The sequence below is a fragment of the Pseudoliparis swirei genome, chromosome 4 (assembly GCF_029220125.1).
Source record: "Pseudoliparis swirei isolate HS2019 ecotype Mariana Trench chromosome 4, NWPU_hadal_v1, whole genome shotgun sequence".
Lineage (NCBI taxonomy): Eukaryota > Metazoa > Chordata > Actinopteri > Perciformes > Liparidae > Pseudoliparis > Pseudoliparis swirei.
Genome location: NC_079391.1, coordinates 15209500 through 15226585, shown reverse-complemented (window position 1 = coordinate 15226585; position 17086 = coordinate 15209500). Strand labels below are relative to the sequence as shown.

General features: G+C 41.1%; 2 protein-coding genes across 8 annotated transcripts in view; one reads left to right on the top strand and one right to left on the bottom strand.

The window, feature by feature from the left end:
- ca7 (carbonic anhydrase VII) overlaps positions 1-3172 on the bottom strand; it is a 37384-nt gene extending 34212 nt beyond the window's left edge. For all 7 annotated transcript variants that reach the window (XR_008831377.1, XM_056412317.1, XM_056412320.1 and 4 more), the window contains exons 1-4: positions 3087-3172; positions 2210-2407; positions 777-895; positions 532-627 (exon numbers count right to left, since the gene is read on the bottom strand). Coding sequence is in view for 6 of the 7 variants with exons in the window: in XM_056412317.1 (XP_056268292.1) it covers positions 532-627; positions 777-895; positions 2210-2407; positions 3087-3123 (450 nt within the window). In the remaining variant the exon portion in view is untranslated. The remainder of the gene's footprint in view (positions 1-531; positions 628-776; positions 896-2209; positions 2408-3086) is intronic.
- Positions 3173-3941: 769 nt separating this feature from the next.
- On the top strand, positions 3942-10798 carry nae1 (nedd8 activating enzyme E1 subunit 1). The gene is made up of 20 exons (XM_056412528.1): positions 3942-4008; positions 4399-4502; positions 4585-4645; positions 4738-4768; positions 4902-4973; positions 5479-5558; positions 5869-5978; positions 6420-6529; positions 6630-6692; positions 6818-6881; positions 6967-7058; positions 7203-7262; positions 7367-7500; positions 7676-7751; positions 8121-8160; positions 8702-8788; positions 8883-8975; positions 9600-9714; positions 9806-9855; positions 9975-10798. The coding sequence occupies exons 1-20, from the start codon at positions 3959-3961 to the stop codon at positions 10082-10084; spliced, it is 1602 nt and encodes a 533-aa protein (XP_056268503.1). The 5' UTR covers positions 3942-3958; the 3' UTR covers positions 10085-10798.
- Positions 10799-17086: the final 6288 nt, after the last annotated feature.

Sequence of the window (17086 nt, the reverse complement as noted above, 5' to 3'; positions counted from 1 at the left end):
AATTTGTGACATTCAGAAGGAATCAATACAACATATTTAGATGTATATAATAAAATCACAACTCTTCATTTCTGTCGAACCTGAAACGCATCTAAAACATAGGTTGCAGCACCACAACACTGATAATAAGAGCACTACAGCTGAACGCAGCATTGTGACTGATAACTTCTCATGACCTACAACCTTATGAAAACACCTGCCACATCTGAGAGAGTTGTCAGCAATTTAAGATGTGGAGTACGGGAAAATGGTAATTTAATCCGATTACTATGCTGCCATGCTGTTCGCACTTATGCATTATTTATGCGAACAGCATGGCAGCAGAGTAATCGGTGCAAAAAAAAGGTAATGGTGAAAAGTTAGGAAATAAATTCTGAATAGAGGAGTTGCTCGACAACACATCATATTGCCTTTGACTGTTCAAATTGCCATGACCTAAAAAATAAACTAAAATGGCTACACGAATACAAAATGTTGTGGGAAGGGGCATATGAATAGAAAATTGGATGGCACTTAAGTGAAAGATCGTACTTGTAAAAAGATGCCGAGGACAGCGAGGCCATCAGGAGCTGTTGCCGCCTCCCCACACGTTGTGTACTTGACAGCATTCCAGTGGACTAAATGAAGCTAGAGGGACAAATAAGAGACATAAACGGAACTTTTATAATTAAATATATTAAATCAAGTCACATATAGCATTTCTTTTATACCAAAATATGTTACCACATATACCTCATTTCTGTGATTAAATGACAGTGACGTATAAGGACACCAACCTCAGAAGCATAGCTATTTCCTGCGACAGTGTGCTCAGAGCCGTGGCAGCCCTTTACGCCCCAGTGGAAGTGAAACTGTTTCAGCCTGTAGGGGTTGTCAAGAGGGCCTCCCCGGATCACTGTAGGAGATGAGATGAAAATTTAAAAAAAAATGTTTAAAGGTTCAGCATTCACCCACACACACCTCTACTGTATGTGGGTGTTAGACAAAATGCTTTCCAGCTAAAAGCTCCACAGAGCATCCCGTGTGAGCTTGGTACGACTGCAGGATGAGTCAACCCAGCAGACTTCAGTCAAATTATAACTCCAAGCTGAGACAGAAAGACCACCTGCTTCACCAACAAATCCATCATCAGAGCTCTGTGGCACAAGCTTTAGTTGGACACAAATAGACGATCCTATGATAAATAAGGCAAGGTTAAATCTACTTTTAGCTTTACATTTTGGATTATTGTAAAAGCCAACATTAATATCTGAGAGAAATGCATTTAATTATAAATCACCTTTGTGATATTTGTTATTCTAACATTGAGACAAATCTTTGAGCTTGCAACATAATATATTAATACACTTTATACAAATATACAGTTTGGAGACTTTTTATCATTTTATTTGATCCTCCTTTTCTTACCAAAAGAACAGTGACAGTCCCATGTGAATACATGCGCGTGTTGACCCAGACTGGCAACTGCAGGTTTAGGGGATTTGGTCTCCTCATTTCAAGAAACGGAGAAGTGCTGAGACAGGCATTACTTTCCCTCCAGGTCTCCACCTTCATTAATTACTTTCGGCGTTAGTGACTTGCTTACTCTGAGGAAACCGTCTGAGCCAAACAGCCCAACATTTCTGAGCTTATCTTTCATGTTAATAACGGGGTGGTTAACATGGATCCACCCAGTGATAAAAGCAAAAGGGGTCATAATAACCATTGAGATCACCTGAGGTTATTATCTCTTGTCCAGCAGACAGATGCTCATACAGTTAACTGCTGGCTGCATTTCCCTGCAGCATAATCAGGGGTTTATTTGTAACCTTTGATTATGGTAAGTTATGCACATGGTTTGCACTTTTTTTTAAAGAACCAAGCTAAGCCTACATTTCAAGTAGGTTTGTTTAGTGCAGATTTGCACCGCATGTGACAGACAACAGATACCAGATTATCCCTTTGAGTGTTATATGTAAATATTACAGTACATTTTGTAATGCAGATATAGGTCATATCAAACTCTGCCAATATGTTACTAACCATTCACATTTCTGTTTTTATTGTCATTTAATTTGTTCACCACATTCAGACCCAAGAGTGACCTCTGGAGATTGTGCATGCAGCTCTAAAAGCAGAGTGCATTGGAGCGGATTAGTTGCATTTTGTTGGTGGGATTTCTGCTTTCTTAGAAGAGAAAAATAATTGTTAAAGACCAGATTTGTCTCACCTGAGCGGTCATCCGAGTCCTCAAAGTCCACAACAACAGAGTGTCCATTGTTGGCGATTTTGATGGAGGTACAATGGTCGTAGTTCAGGACGACAGGACCCAGACTGGGGTCATGTGAAGTCTGATTGGGTACAATGTCAATGGGAGACTGCCGGTCCCCCTGGGCGACGGGGTAGTTTTTGTGCCACACAGAAGGACCTTATCAAGAAATATGACCAGCATGAGAAAACAGATCATTTTTACAACCACAATTACACACTTCAGCTTACTTGTAAAGATCAGGTCCATTTGTTTTCTTTAAACACAGATTTACTGAGTCCCAAAGATACAAAAATGAAATTAATTTGGAAGCATATAATAGAGTACCATTTTGTTTTCTAAGCTCACACAGCTCTTTAAAATAGTTTGTAAACCATGCACCAACTGATCAAGATCCGTTTCTAGAGCAATAAATTGCCGGTAGGAAAAAATGAAGACTACAAAAAATAAAAAAATATAAGTCTGTGATCAATTGACTCGAGACTCTTCCACACCAAACAATGACCTGCCACGGCAAGTGGAGCAACTCGCCTTACATTGGCCTTGACACTGATGCAACGCAATGTCTCGCCCTCAGCATTCCGTGCGAATCGGCTGGAAAGCCAGTTTAAAGTAGTTAAAGTGACAGCAGGTAGCTCCAGAGAGATTCATTGAAAAGGAGGCATCCCTTTAAGCTTGTGGCTATAATCTCGCATTAACAGCGTTGCTCCTCTATGGCCCGCAACGAAAATAATCTCCAGTAATCGTGTATGTTATTGTTGGATAGAAGGGGAATAATTACCTCCCCTATAGATCTATGGGTAAGCAGTCAAGAAACAAGCATGCTGAGAGATCTTACCGTCCTCTTTTCCATATCCCCACAGATTCCCTGTCATTGTCCCTGGAAGCGGATTCTGACCAACAGCGATGGACTTCTGCGCTCCGGTGCGCAGGTGGAGGGGGGACTGGGATATCAGACCATGCAGCTATGAATGGAGTTTATGTAGTAGCCGAAGGGAACACCAATTATCCCTTTTGTGACACGCCCCTTCACACAGACGCGCACACTCACACACGCACACGCACGGACACACGCACACACGCACACACAGGTATACCTGTCTGAGGTTTTAAAGTGTATCTGCATTAGGTCAGCCCTTTAAGGATAATTACAATTATGATATTTTATAATGTATTGTCTGTACTAAAATCAGAATTCAATATTTGATCAGCTACTAATTAGACACAATCATCATATCACGGATTAGAGATAGCCTACAGGTTTATAGAGAAAAATGACACAAAACAACCAAATACACGTTTAATGGTCATATAACCGAACAGTATCTGCTTTAATACTATTTATTCATAATTATATTATTTTCGTCGTTGTTTTGTGCGGCTGTTTTAAATCTTTGATCGTAGCCTACCCTTGAAAACAGTGGTTCTCAAATGGGACAACCTGTACTCCTGGGAGGATGTGAAGGCTAAATGGTTGTAAAAGTCTCTGGATCTAACTTTTCAATGTCAGGATTTGCTGTTTCTCTTCCCTTTTTATTAACACAATGTTTATATTCTAATTGAACTTGAATGCCAGTCAAAGTCTCCAAATATGGATGAGAATTTGTGTCGAAAGTGCGCATCCGGATTTTAACACTGGTATGTTTGTGTCGAATCTGCCATTGAGGAAGTTAAAATGCATCCGTAGACTCCACTCATTGAACATATACCATGGCAGCTACCAAAGCCTCCAAAGAGCAGAAATACGACAGGCAACTCAGGTACATTGAAACTTAATCGTAGGTTTATTTTTCCTTTATCAAAATGTCCTGCGGCTTTCCATTTGAGAGGTCCCGGTAGCGACATTCACGAGTGCCGACGTTAGCCAGCATTAGCTCGCTCCTTGCGTTATTTAGAATACAGCATCGGTGAGCTAGCACGTTAGCTGGCAGGCGAATGCAATTAACTTTAGTTTGGTGGTCGCTCGCTTGCCAGCGTGTGCCATGACATGCTGCGACCCTCCACTCGCTGTGTTGGATAGTTCTACACGTGTAACACTGGTAGTCTAATGCTGTAGAAGCTCTATGCAGTGCACCTTGCTAGGTGTGTTTACAGCGGTTCAGGGTGAATTGTATCACTAGGTGGCAACACATGTCCTTGTTGTGTTTCAGACTGTGGGGTGACCATGGTCAAGAATCATTGGAGAGTGCACACGTGTGTCTCATCAATGCCACTGCGACTGGGACGGAAATACTGAAGAATCTAGTACTTCCAGGTGATACAGATGTGGCTGTGATGCTGCTGCAGGAGCTGGTGAAAAGCATCCTTCTGATTTAATTCATGAATCTCTTTGCCAGGTATTGGAGCATTCACCATAGTCGATGGACACACCGTTTCTGGGGAAGATGTGGGAAACAAGTAAGACAGTATTGTTTTTTTAAAAGTTGACCTAAACTTGAATTTTAATATGTTGTGTGTTGATGGTTGACCCTATTGATTTTGTCTTGCAGTTTTTTCCTGAGCAACAAGAGCATTGGAAAGGTATGTTTTGCTGAAGTAAATTATATTGCGTTAGTGCCCACCCAGATGCACAAATACCCGTCCTATTGTCCATCTTGCATCTCTCCTCGTTGGTTATTCATGAAGCCGCCTTTGACCTGTTTTAATGTTGCAGAACAGAGCGCAGGCTGCCACTGAGCTGCTTCAAGAACTTAACAGTGATGTCTCTGGAAACTTTGTTGAGGAGGTTGGTATTGTTTAAGGTTTGGCATGATGTTTTAATGTTTCAGTATGAACTGAAAACACACTTTTTTTTAAATATCATACCAATGACAATATTAAACACATGTTAAAATGGTATTCAATATTCAACCGAGTGTATAATCTGTACAACTCTAAGAGAGCACAAACAGGGTTATTTTTCATTACTTAAAAGTAGATCTATGAATACTACATCCATCCAGCCATTATCTTTAATGCTGACATTAAGCGAAGGCAGGGTTCACCTTGGACAGGTCGCCAGACTATCTCAGGGCTGACATGGAGAGACAGACGACTATTCTCACACACATTCACACAGACAGGCAATTTAGAGTCATCAATTAATCTAAGCTGCATGTCTTTGGACTGTGGGACCACACCAACGTGCAGCCTCTGAATACTGCATGTGTTGTGTAAATATGTAAATGAATTGATCAGTGTCACTGCTCTGATAGTCATGGATCCCTCTGTATCTTGTGTCCCATCCGCAGAGTCCAAACAAGCTTCTGGACAACAATCCAGAGTTTTTCAACAGGTTTACTATAGTCATTGGGGTCCAGTTGCCAGAAAGGTAAGGTCTTCACTCAACTTTTATTGTCAGAACCTTTAGTATGCTGAATTAAAATGTTTAGTATAATTTCAAAGAAATATCTTAATGTCCATCATGGATGGAGTCTTAAGCACTTTGGCTGAGTTTGATGTTAAAGGAACAGTGTCTAGGATTTAGGGGGATTAATTGGCAGAAATTTACAAATAAGATGCATGTATAAGTTCAACTAATGTTAGTCAAGAATTTTTTTTCTACTGTTAAATTGGCTTAGTTTGTTATTGCTTTCTCTTCAGTCTAATAAACTTGTCATATTTTCTCTGACATCCAACAGCATATGTTTGAGACTGGACTCCGTTCTGTGGAGTGCCTCTGTACCTTTCCTAGTGTGTAAAAGCTACGGCCTGATCGGCTACATGAGACTGGTGGTGCAGGAGCATTCAGGTTAGTTCAACAGCAATTCACTTGGTATCACTTCTCATATTATGACACTGTAACACATTCAATACTTTTTTTAACTGGTATAATTGATACAGGGTTAATGCTTTCAGTTCACAGTTTTAGCATGGACTCATGAAATTGCAAATGCATTACTGTGATAAATAACATGTCATAAGTTACCCTGTGTAGTCTAACAAAGTATTCACATCGTCCATACTTTTTGGTTCCTGGTCATTTCACTTTGGCTCATAGTTGATATGTAAAATTAGAAGTAAAAAAATGAAAGAACATCACGAAGAACAGGAAACAGAAATAAACTTATTTTCTTTTTCTTTTCATCACAACATTTACGTTTTTAAAAGCAAAACTAATAAGCACTATAATAGAAGCAATAAAGATACTTAAAGCCTTAACAACAGCAACAATAAATGCTTTTCTCTTCAGTGATTGAATCCCATCCAGACAATGCCTTGGAGGACCTGAGGTTACACCAGCCTTTTGCCGAATTAAAGAACCACATTCAGTCCTACGACCTCGACAGCATGGACAAGAAGGCGAGTACTTTACGTTCAGCTCATTTGTTTCATAGAATTGAGTCTGTTTAAACTTCATTTCACACAACTGATAGTACTTCATGCTTTATTTAATCTGCAGGATCACAGTCACACACCGTGGATCATCATTGTTGCCAAGCACCTGGACAGATGGCTCAGTGAGGTACAGCACGTTTTATTTGGCCTCCCCAGTGCCACGATGTCTGCCAAATACTCAATCACTGATTACCACACTGCTTTTGTATGTGTTGCTGTAAAATAAAATGTCACTATTTTTTGTCATTGTAGCACAACCGCCAACCACCGAAAAATTACAAGGAAAAAGAGGCCTTCAGACAGTTAATCCGTGACGGTATCTGTGAACCTCCGGATTGTATTTGCCTATAAGCTCAGGGACTTGGCTGTGGGATGTGACTGTGTGATGCGTGTTCCTTCAGGCATCCGGAAGAAGGAGAACGGTGGTCCAGAGGATGAGGAAAACTTTGAAGAAGCCATCAAGAATGTCAATACTGCTTTAAATCCAACCAAGGTACCACATCTTAAATACTCTTGGTTGTGTCCCATTCAACACATCTCACCTTTCATGCCCCAATCAGTCCGTTTTCTAGCGTGTAACCGTTGACAGTCGAGTCTAGTGAGACTCCTCTCGTGTAACGTCTCTTGTTTTCCGCAGATTCCTAGTACTGTTGAAGACCTCTTCAATAGTGAGGAGTGTAACGACATCACATCCCAGGTTTTTACTTTTTCTTGTCGACTTTAAATCACAATACACACATTGTAGTTTTTGAAACTATTTTGAATTGTGGAGTCTTGTGTTTGTTTGTGTGTGTTAACCAGACCCCGTCCTTCTGGGTGATGCTGCGAGCTGTCAAGGAGTTTACTCTCAACCAAGGCAATGGTAGCCTCCCTGTACGGGGAACCATCCCAGATATGATCGCAGACTCTCAGAAGTTCATCAACCTTCAGAACGTGTAAGTGTGAAACATATGGCCGCTAACTGGAGATGGATTTGCAAAATGCACATAAGCAACAGAAAAGTACACCGACAAATTCTCTGATATGATTCAGTGCCCTTCGAACAGCTCATGATTTGATAATGTAGGTTTGTGTTTTTGTTTTGTTGTTCATTTCTGTGTTTTATTTCAGTTACAGGGAAAAGGCCATGCAGGATGCATCAGCTGTTTCTAAACATGTAGAATGTCTATTGCAGTCTATTGGAAAGGTAAGTTATTCCCCTGTCGCTGAATAAAGTTTAAGTTGGTGTGAAACAATACAGGGCTTATTTCAATCAATTAATGTCTACTCAACATTTTTTTGTTCAACAATGTGACCATATTACTGTTGGAGGGTTAATATATGGACATATATCCATCAAATGGTGGTCAAGAGAAAATGCTTGAAAAACCTGCCCCTACAACGCAACTGGCTATTATTGCAGTTCTTTGTGTCCAGCATGCAGCCGTGGTCATATTACATTATGATAGCATTTTTCCATTTTGCCCTGAAATACTCTGTTCACGGCCTTGTGGTACTGACACAATGTATTTGAGTAAAAGGGAGTTCCACTGAACTTACTTTTACTTTCCACCAGCCACCAGAGAGCATCTCTGAGAAGGACATCAAAATGTTCTGTAAGTATTAAAAAGTATATATGTTGTTATTATTTAGCGGGTTTATTTACATGCACACAAATATGATCTCCACCTGATTAATGCAATATGCTCTCTATACGACATACGAGTGCTTTTTAGACATATTTGATATTGAGATGCAGAGTACTTGGGTACATTGGGGAAAATAAATCTCTACTTCAAATAATGCAGGCTTTAAGTACACCGCCTGAGCCAATTATTCATGGTAATTGGTGTATGCATATAAACGGACCCACTGAGGATTTATTTTTTAGACAAACGTGTGTACACAATTTGGTATACTGCGTGAATCACAACTGCCTCCCGCGTGCGTTACGACTTTAGCAGCTCTTCAAAGCACCGTGCCTGTCATGTCAATGTTTTAATTTCTCCAAACATGGAGAGTTTAAGGCGTGCGATCCTGTCGCCGTATGTCCCTTCTGGACTCAAGATGACTCACTCTGCATACAAGTAGAACATAATATGCTCTATTGCTGCTCCTCCAATAAGGACATTGCTAACTGTCGGTGTCGGTGTCTAGGTAAGAATTCATCCTTTCTGAGAGTGGTGCGCTGCAGATCTCTGGCTGAAGAATATAGTGTGGATTCAGTAAATAAAGATGAAATCAGTAAGTTGGATGTTTATTTACTCTCTTATTAAACAGTTTAGTTTAGTTTATTCACTAAATGATTTGCCTATTAACAATGGTTGTGTGTCCTCAGCCTCAAGCATGGACAATCCAGATAGCGAGATGGTCTTCTACCTCATGCTCCGCTCTGTGGATCGCTTCTATCAGCAGCACTCCCGCTACCCAGGTAAAGCCAAGGTTTATACACATCTTTCTTAAAAAAATTCTAAATATCAGTCTAAATTTATCCTGCAATTTGTGTGTGGTTCCTTGCTAAAGTACTCACGCTCCCAAAATTGTAAGATTGACTATGTATTCACCCCCTTTGCTATGATGGCCCTAAACATAATCTGAAGTCACGGAATTAGTTCTAATGAAGTCCACCTGTGTGCCATCGAATTGTCGCGTGATCTCGGTACACGTGCTGCGGCTGTAAAAGAGTGAACAGCTCTCAGCAAGCGGCACCATGAAGACCAAGGAGCTCTCCAAACAGCGCAGGGACAAAGTTCTTGAGAAATGCAGATCAGGGTTGGGTTCAAGATACCAGACACTTTGAACATCCCACAGAGCACCATTGGATTCATGTTTGCCTAAAATGGGAAAAGTGTTGCTCCACAAAAGAGAAACATGTTTGGAGTTTGCCCAAAGGCATATAGGAAACTCCAAACACGTTTTAATGAATGTCTGTTTTACTGTAGGTCATTCCTCCTAATGCCACGATACAGAAACACAATTATTTAATTGGACTAAATTCTCTCCCCCCCCTCCCCCCCCCATCTTTCACCTTTCACCACATGTCCTCTCTTACCAGGAGTTTATAACTACCAGGTGGAGGACGACATCAGCAAACTGAAGCTCTGTGTGAACAGCTTCCTGCAGGAGTACAGCCTCAACGTCAACATCAAAGATGATTACATTCATGAGTTGTGAGTTACAGCCGCTGTTGGATTTACTGGTTAGAGGGATTAAGACTCTGACATATAATAATGACCATATTTTGTATTACCCCATCTGCAGCTGTCGATATGGTGCAGCAGAGCCACACACAGTTGCAGCATTTTTGGGAGGTAGTATTGTATCTCTCTTCATAAATGAATGAACCTAAGACACAGCATGTCTCACCTAAACAGTGCTCCTGAATCTGAGATGTTGATGTTAATATGTTCTGTTTCAATGTTTTCTGTAGGATCTGCTGCTCAAGAGGCCATCAAGATCATCAGCCACCAGTTTGTGCCCTTCAACAACACTTTCATTTACAACGCAATGTCACAGACCTCCGCTACCTTTCAGTTGTGAATAGAGTTGGGGATGCTTAGTATGCTGACAGAATTTATTAGAGAAAACGGTGCAAAATCAGAAGGACGGAGCCCAGGAAGACTTGCAGTAGTTTTGTGAGATCCTTGCAAAAAATGTTAAGTAAAAAAACAAAGGATCTCAATTATGGAGCAGACCAGTCTGCGAGGTTCATAAAATGTTATGTTGAGATTGGTCTCCGTTATAAGGACATTAAATCAGTGCTGCTAAATGCTGTGGACGTGCTGCAACAACTTATTACATCTGAAGTATTCATAATGTAAACACTGGTGTTAAATCAGGAGTTTAGTAGGTCTAAATTGGTCTGCAATTTAAAAACACAGCCTTGTCCCTTCCTGGTCTCTGAACGCAAGACTTACTTACATAAATAAATCTAAACTGTAAAGCGAATGTAAGAAGAACAGGTTTTATTTATACCGCGCATTTGAATGGGATAACTGTCAAAATGTGTGCACGAAAAATGCCACTTGTGCTGAATATCAGAGGTCGAGAGTCTATCGACCTTCACGCATTTTGTGATTCCTAAAAGTTCTTGAAGGGAGAAATCAGGATTTTGTTTACCTAAAACTTTTCTAGTGACGGATTAAACAAAGCTGGAACTGAAACTTACAAATTAAAAACAGTCATGTGGTATTTTCATTTGTGAAATGGATTAAATATTAAAATGTAGCAGCACTTTGTTTACTGCATTCACAACTGTCTCTTATTGTGTTGTTTGGAACGAGGTGGAAGATTTTTGGTTAAAATGAACGCGCTGTATGTAGTATTTAATTCATTCATTTCTATAAAACATTGGATAATTAACCTGAACTTGACTGTTTAGGGAAAGGGAAGTTGACACACAGAACACATTCACACAAAAATGATTAGTCCCTTTCTCACTGGATAACGTTTTGATTTGCACCTGCAAATAGTTTGGTGAACATTTTGAGTTCAGGTGTCATTTGTTGACTTATTTAATAGTTGAATCAAGGATTACGCTGTCATTTAGCCTAAATAAATGTTTGGCGATGAGTCTGTGAGCTTCTTGAGAAGCCCGTATTTTCAACACCAGAGGGTGCCCTTTCATCTTTTACTGTTGAACATGTAGTCCCAAGTTTATTTCACATACCTGTTCAGTGACCAACTCCTGACCATTAGATACCGACTACATTTGACATAATCGGACGCGAGATGTAAACAAAAAAACAATATTTCTCGATAGATTATAGTGTAGAGGACGCTGGTCATCGTGATGAGAACGATCTAATAAGAGACGCAGAGTCCTGCGAGCGAATTATGTTATGAGGGTCATTGTGATGTAACTGTTGGGCAGGGTGATGTTTGTCTCTTGTCTATTTTTTAATCCAGACTTTGGGAGAATGGAAATTTGCCCGCTGCAGATCTTTTCCTTTCATCCCCCCTCCCCCGGCTCTCCCCATGCAGCGATCTGTCGCACATTTTCTCTCTCGCACACACACACACACACACACACACACACACATACACACACACTCTCTCTCCGTCTCCCTTGGTCTGAGAGGGGACAGAGCGTGTTGCCAAGAAATGCTCTGGCCATTTCCTAAATGAAGATTTCGTCCACTGCCTTGTTAGATTATCGTGTGTCCCTCCATCCCCCCACTGCCTCTTCAGATTATCGTCGAGTCGCAGTGACCAGTTTATGAGGCCAAAACAGATAGTTTTCCTTTTTAAGTCAAAGACTATAAAGCAGTTTAGTAAAAATATCGTGAATTTCAACTCTGTGCCTCTGAAAAATAACTTAATGTGTGTTCAACCCTTCCAGGGTCTCTTGTCCCCAGTTCTGTCCGTGTCCCTCTCATGAAAGACAATACAGAGGGCATGGGGTTCACATTAAAATCCACTAAATATGACATTATTCAAGCATTGTTTTCTTGGTTATTGTATCCCTTAGTTCCATAAGACATCTCTTGAGGGAAGATCGTTTGTCTCTCATTGTTCTAATAAAATGGCTGATAGCAGTTGTCACTGCTTCTAAGCCCCTTCAAACTCCTGAAGATCCTTTAATTAACTTTTAAGCTGTTTAACATCGACTCCCTCTGTGGTTCTTTCTCATGTGACTCCATGACTGCAGAAGGGGCACATGGTCAAATTTTGATTAGTGCCTCAAGACAATTTGTATACAGCTGTGTCAACATCTAACTGAGTGCTGACCATTTCAAAAAAATGCCAGGATGGCTTCAGGCATTGCTCTGTGTCTGCTCCACTGTCGGCTGGTGTGTCTCCTGTAACCTCCACTCTTGTTAGGATGAATACTGACAAGAGATTACGTAGAGGCAAACATTGTGGGGCGTTTTATTGAACTATTCACACGGTAAACAAAGTCAAAAGGACATAAAGGTAGAGAGAGGACACGCATGATTGTATAAAAGGTAGATAGAAGATAGATTAAAAGATTGGAAATATGAAGTTTGCCATATTGCATCAAGTACAAACCACAACACAAATAATGCACACTTGTATTTCATGTAAAGTTGCACATAAATAATTAATTGTGTAATTAAAATGCAAGTAATGCAAAGTGTAACATCCAGACATAATCCATGTCTGTAAAAAGCATTTGTCTTGCATGAAAAATCCCTTTTACCAGACAATGTGTGTTCACAAGAGTCGTCATGCTTATAGACATTCCTGTTTCAGGCGGTACAAAAAAAGGGAAATGTGTCTGTAAGTCGGCAGCGTACATACATGTCATGTTTCAGTAAGCAGGTTCGTGGTTTATTACCATAGAAGTTATGCACATATGAATGTACATTGACTTTTATAAAGAGTTTCTTTTACAATATATTTAAGCTCCTAATTGTATTTCTATCCTTGCCAGTTTTATCGTAATGCAGAATTGATTTTGTCATTTAAAATTGACTTGTTCTAAATTTTTCAGTTCATGTTGTGCTGTACATGCACAACATGAACATGTTTTTATTTCTCTTAAACTCTCGTGGAACATGTGCCTCTTGTCATAGCTCGCCTCGTGGCTATCGCATGCCGCTCGGTAGGCGAGGACTTGAGGACACAAATCTTCAGTACGTTCATGTTTCTCCTGAAAAAGCAACACAGTTAACAGTAAAGTGGGAGGGTTGGTTCAAATTATTAGTTAGAGTAAGAGCCACTTTATGCTAAAAAAATACTTAAGTCAGCTACCATTAGCCACAAGCTACTGGTCATATCAGACCAAGTAGGACTGGAGCTGTCTTCCAAAGGTTGCATCGTCTCTAAACATACCAGATGTCAGCACAACTTCTAAATATCACTAACTACGTTGATATGGGGAACCTTCAGAAGAGATTATTAGTATCCACTGTTCTGTAATCTTGTACTTATAAGGCCAATCCTACCACAACCAAAGCAACTCACTATTCATCAACCAAATGTGTCATTGTGAGACAGAGGCGACAACTACCTCTACACACGATGACTCCTAGATTTACTTGAGCAATGAGTTTTATTGTGAAGTTGAAATGGGGAAGGAAAAAATGCCACTAATAGAAACTGGATGGAAATGCACTGTGCCTCGTCTGTTGCATCCTTTCATTATCAAGACTTCAGCTTCCAGGCGCAGCTCGTAACGGCTTTATCTTGAAGCCACAGGAGAGGTCTGACAATAGATAATGTGTGCGTCCACACTGGTGTGGGTTTGTGTTTCGGGTTACTGGGAAGGCGGGCTGATCGTTAATGCTAAAATCAATCAGTAAATCAGAAGCACAGCCTGCAGAAGGGCAACACTGCCAATTGCGATTCTCCCTAGAAGCTTTAAGCAATAACGAGAGAGAAAAAAAGGGGGGGGGGCGACGGGGGAGATGAGTCATCTTAGGGAAATTGCACAGTAAAGGTGGCAGACTGCTGGTCATATCTCTCACAAGGACAAGGTCTGTAACTCCGCTTGTCGTCACACCCTGTCGCTGGATAAAAGGGTTCAGTTCACAAACAAAGAGGACGGTGGTGTCTTCTGATGGCTCTTAGCTGTTAGTTTGAGCCTTTTACCTGGCTGGGATCCAACTAGTTCACCTCATGAGGCCCAGGCTGAATTAAAACCGGCCCGCCAGAGCCGAGTGGAGCATTCAGTGTTTGCTTGGAGACTGCAGTAGGCCGGCATACTTTAAACCTCTCAGGGGTCTGCTGAGGGCCTCTCCATTCTTCCTACAAACAGATGGAGCTGTGACTATGGAATATACATGCACAATACATACAGACCTCTGGAAATGAAGGAAAGACACGGACAATGTAACGGTTGCAAAGGAGCATAACACCATCTACAATTAAACCTGATAAATACAAATGATTTGCCTGATTGAGTGAAAATGTAAGTTGTGTTTATAATTAATAAATGAGTACCACTGTACATGTTTCCCTTTAATGTACACTGGTCCAGCAGCCAGAGTCTGTGAGCGTGGGGCTGTCCCATGCTGCCAGATCTTAATGGTTATATGCTCTCCAGATGCATTGTTAATGAGTTCATGTAACACAGATGCAAAGGACAGTTGGTTTCCAATCCACTGATTGAGGAGGAGGTATGAGAATAATCTCTGCCACAACTAGAAGGTATTTGAAGGTATATTTAGAATATGTTCGGAATGCAATGTAATGAACAGTGTGCATACATTACAGTACAGTACGCATGTACAAGCAGGCAGGGAAGAGAGTCTGTCCTGTGTCCGCAGCTCAGGATAACCAACAGCTTACAGAGGGGCTCAGATCATCGCGTTGTTGACGAAACCTTCTTGTGACGGTGTCACTCGTTTACATGATGGTATGATTCGAATCTTGCTTTAGTCGGACTATGCTATCTTTTGGGGGATCTGCTGTTATCCCAATATACATGGCAGTGAGTAATTCGAATCATTGGCCGAAAGCATGTCATATCCGATACGATAGGCGGCGCTGTTTTCATTACAACTCGTGGTGATACAGCCATTTCCGCTTGACCTCTTCACCACTACCAACAACAACCAACAACAACAACATCAACATTTCGAGAAAGATGGCGAACAGAGAGCAAGGCGAAGCTACATCCCTCTACTATTCTTGCATGATGTTAATAGGAGTACAGCGAATGCAAATGACGCTATTGGCGTTGTTTGTTTGTTTTCTGCCGGCCAGGCTCCCGGCAGTGACAACTTATCGTCTCTTTCGACTTCCGGGTCACGACATGGGAGGGAGGGGAGAGGAGGGCGGCGGGATCTCAAGCATGCGCAAAGACGCAAAGTCCAGTTCCTAATCCAATTCACTGTATGCATGTGTATACACGGTCCGTGTTTACATGCATTCGAATAACTGGCTTAGTCGGACTGAAATTGAATTATCCGTTTCATGTAAACACCTTTGTTCGACTATGTGCGGTCCGACTACGATCTGATTAACACCCCTGGATAACTCGATCCGATGCGGTTGATAATTCGACTATCGCGGCATGTAACGGTGAATTGGATTAGGAACTGGACTTTGCGTCTTTGCGCATGCTTGAGATCCCGCCGCCCTCCTCCCTCGAGTTGTAATGAAAACAGCGCCATCATGTAAACGCACACAGACGGTTGTAAATCTGCGCACTTCATTGATTAGTTCATACAGTTATGTGTTTTGCCTTCATAAGACTCGCTGTTGAAGTGGGGGTGGTCTGAGAAAACAACATTGAACTATAAAACATTATTTATACGGGCATGTCAGATGGTATATGTGTCAGTTTGTGCTAGACCTTTCATATACTGTAAATTAACAACACAAAAGGTAAACATTAACAATACTGAGACATAAGTAACCCAAACCTGTAGTTGTGTGTGTTTGAGCGGCATGCATCTATCTGTGTGTAAGATGTACTGTACAACATATTTGATGTGCAGGCCATGTGGGCTAACAACGATGCAAGATTGTGAGTGAGTCAGAACAGGACAGGCAGAAAACTATGTTTTTGAGGTTCCCGTCAACATTTCTTCAACCACACAGATTTAAAACATTGTGGTATTAGAGTTATTAGTACCACCTGTTTCCTGCAATGAGAAGTCAGAATGTCAGCTGTTAGGAAGCTCTAATGACATCAAACCTTAACCACAGTATGCCCTAAACCGTACATTGATTCTGGAGTCTCTTTCAGCTTCATAGATTAGCCATCTTCTCCTTTTGTGCTTTTTTATTTTATTTGGGGCAACACAGGCGGGGTCGGGGGAGGGGGTTAATTGACTTATTGTCTGTACACATTTACCCTCCATTCATCTGGATTCATGTTCCATTAGCAACCGGGCCTTCAGAGAGTCTGGAAGTCGGCATCTCCAGATGGGGTCAGAGATTCAGTCCCCCATGCGAGACCTTGGTGTCACGTTACACTCCTCCAATGCACACTTATAGGCACACACACACACACATGCACGCACGCACACAAACACACAGACACACACACAAACACACACACACGCCTGGATTAGTACAGAAAAGGGGCATGGACAGCCACTCTGAAATATGGGAGAAGAATATTTAAATGATTTATCGGCAGTCTGGCCAACATCCTGGTACGAGTAGAACAATAAAAACGTTTTTTATATTTGATATATTTTAGACATATTCATATTCATGTTCAACAAAGCTGTGTAAAAAGGTCTGCGACAGCATTGTAAGTGGAAGTATGTTTGCTCATATGCTTTCCTTCAGAAGTACATAAACGTGCTCTCGAGTACATTCTCCAGGTGCCATTCTTATCTCTGTCGTCTGACATTCTCATCGCTGAGATCAGTCGGGTAACGAGGCGCCTGGAATTCCATTCTGGAGTAAAACACAATATTCCTCTGTGTCTACATGTCTAGTGTAGGATACTTTTGTCAGATAGTCATCTATACAAATAATGTCCTCTCCTTAACCAACTATTGTCAGTTCCTTTTTTTTTTACGGGTAAGATGTGTGAAGTTTGATCTGTTCCAGGAGGAATTTCTGCTTCTTTCCCAGGAAAGTAAAACTCCACCAGCGTGAACCACACAACCGGGG

Excerpts from the sequence above, each read along its gene's own strand:
- nae1 (XM_056412528.1), top strand. The coding sequence starts at position 3,959 with ATGGCAGCTACCAAAGCCTCCAAAGAGCAGAAATACGACAGGCAACTC. Across the intron at positions 4,646-4,737 it reads GGGGAAGATGTGGGAAACAA|TTTTTTCCTGAGCAACAAGA; the intron begins GTAAGACAGTAT and ends TTTGTCTTGCAG. Across the intron at positions 9,856-9,974 it reads AGTTGCAGCATTTTTGGGAG|GATCTGCTGCTCAAGAGGCC; the intron begins GTAGTATTGTAT and ends TGTTTTCTGTAG.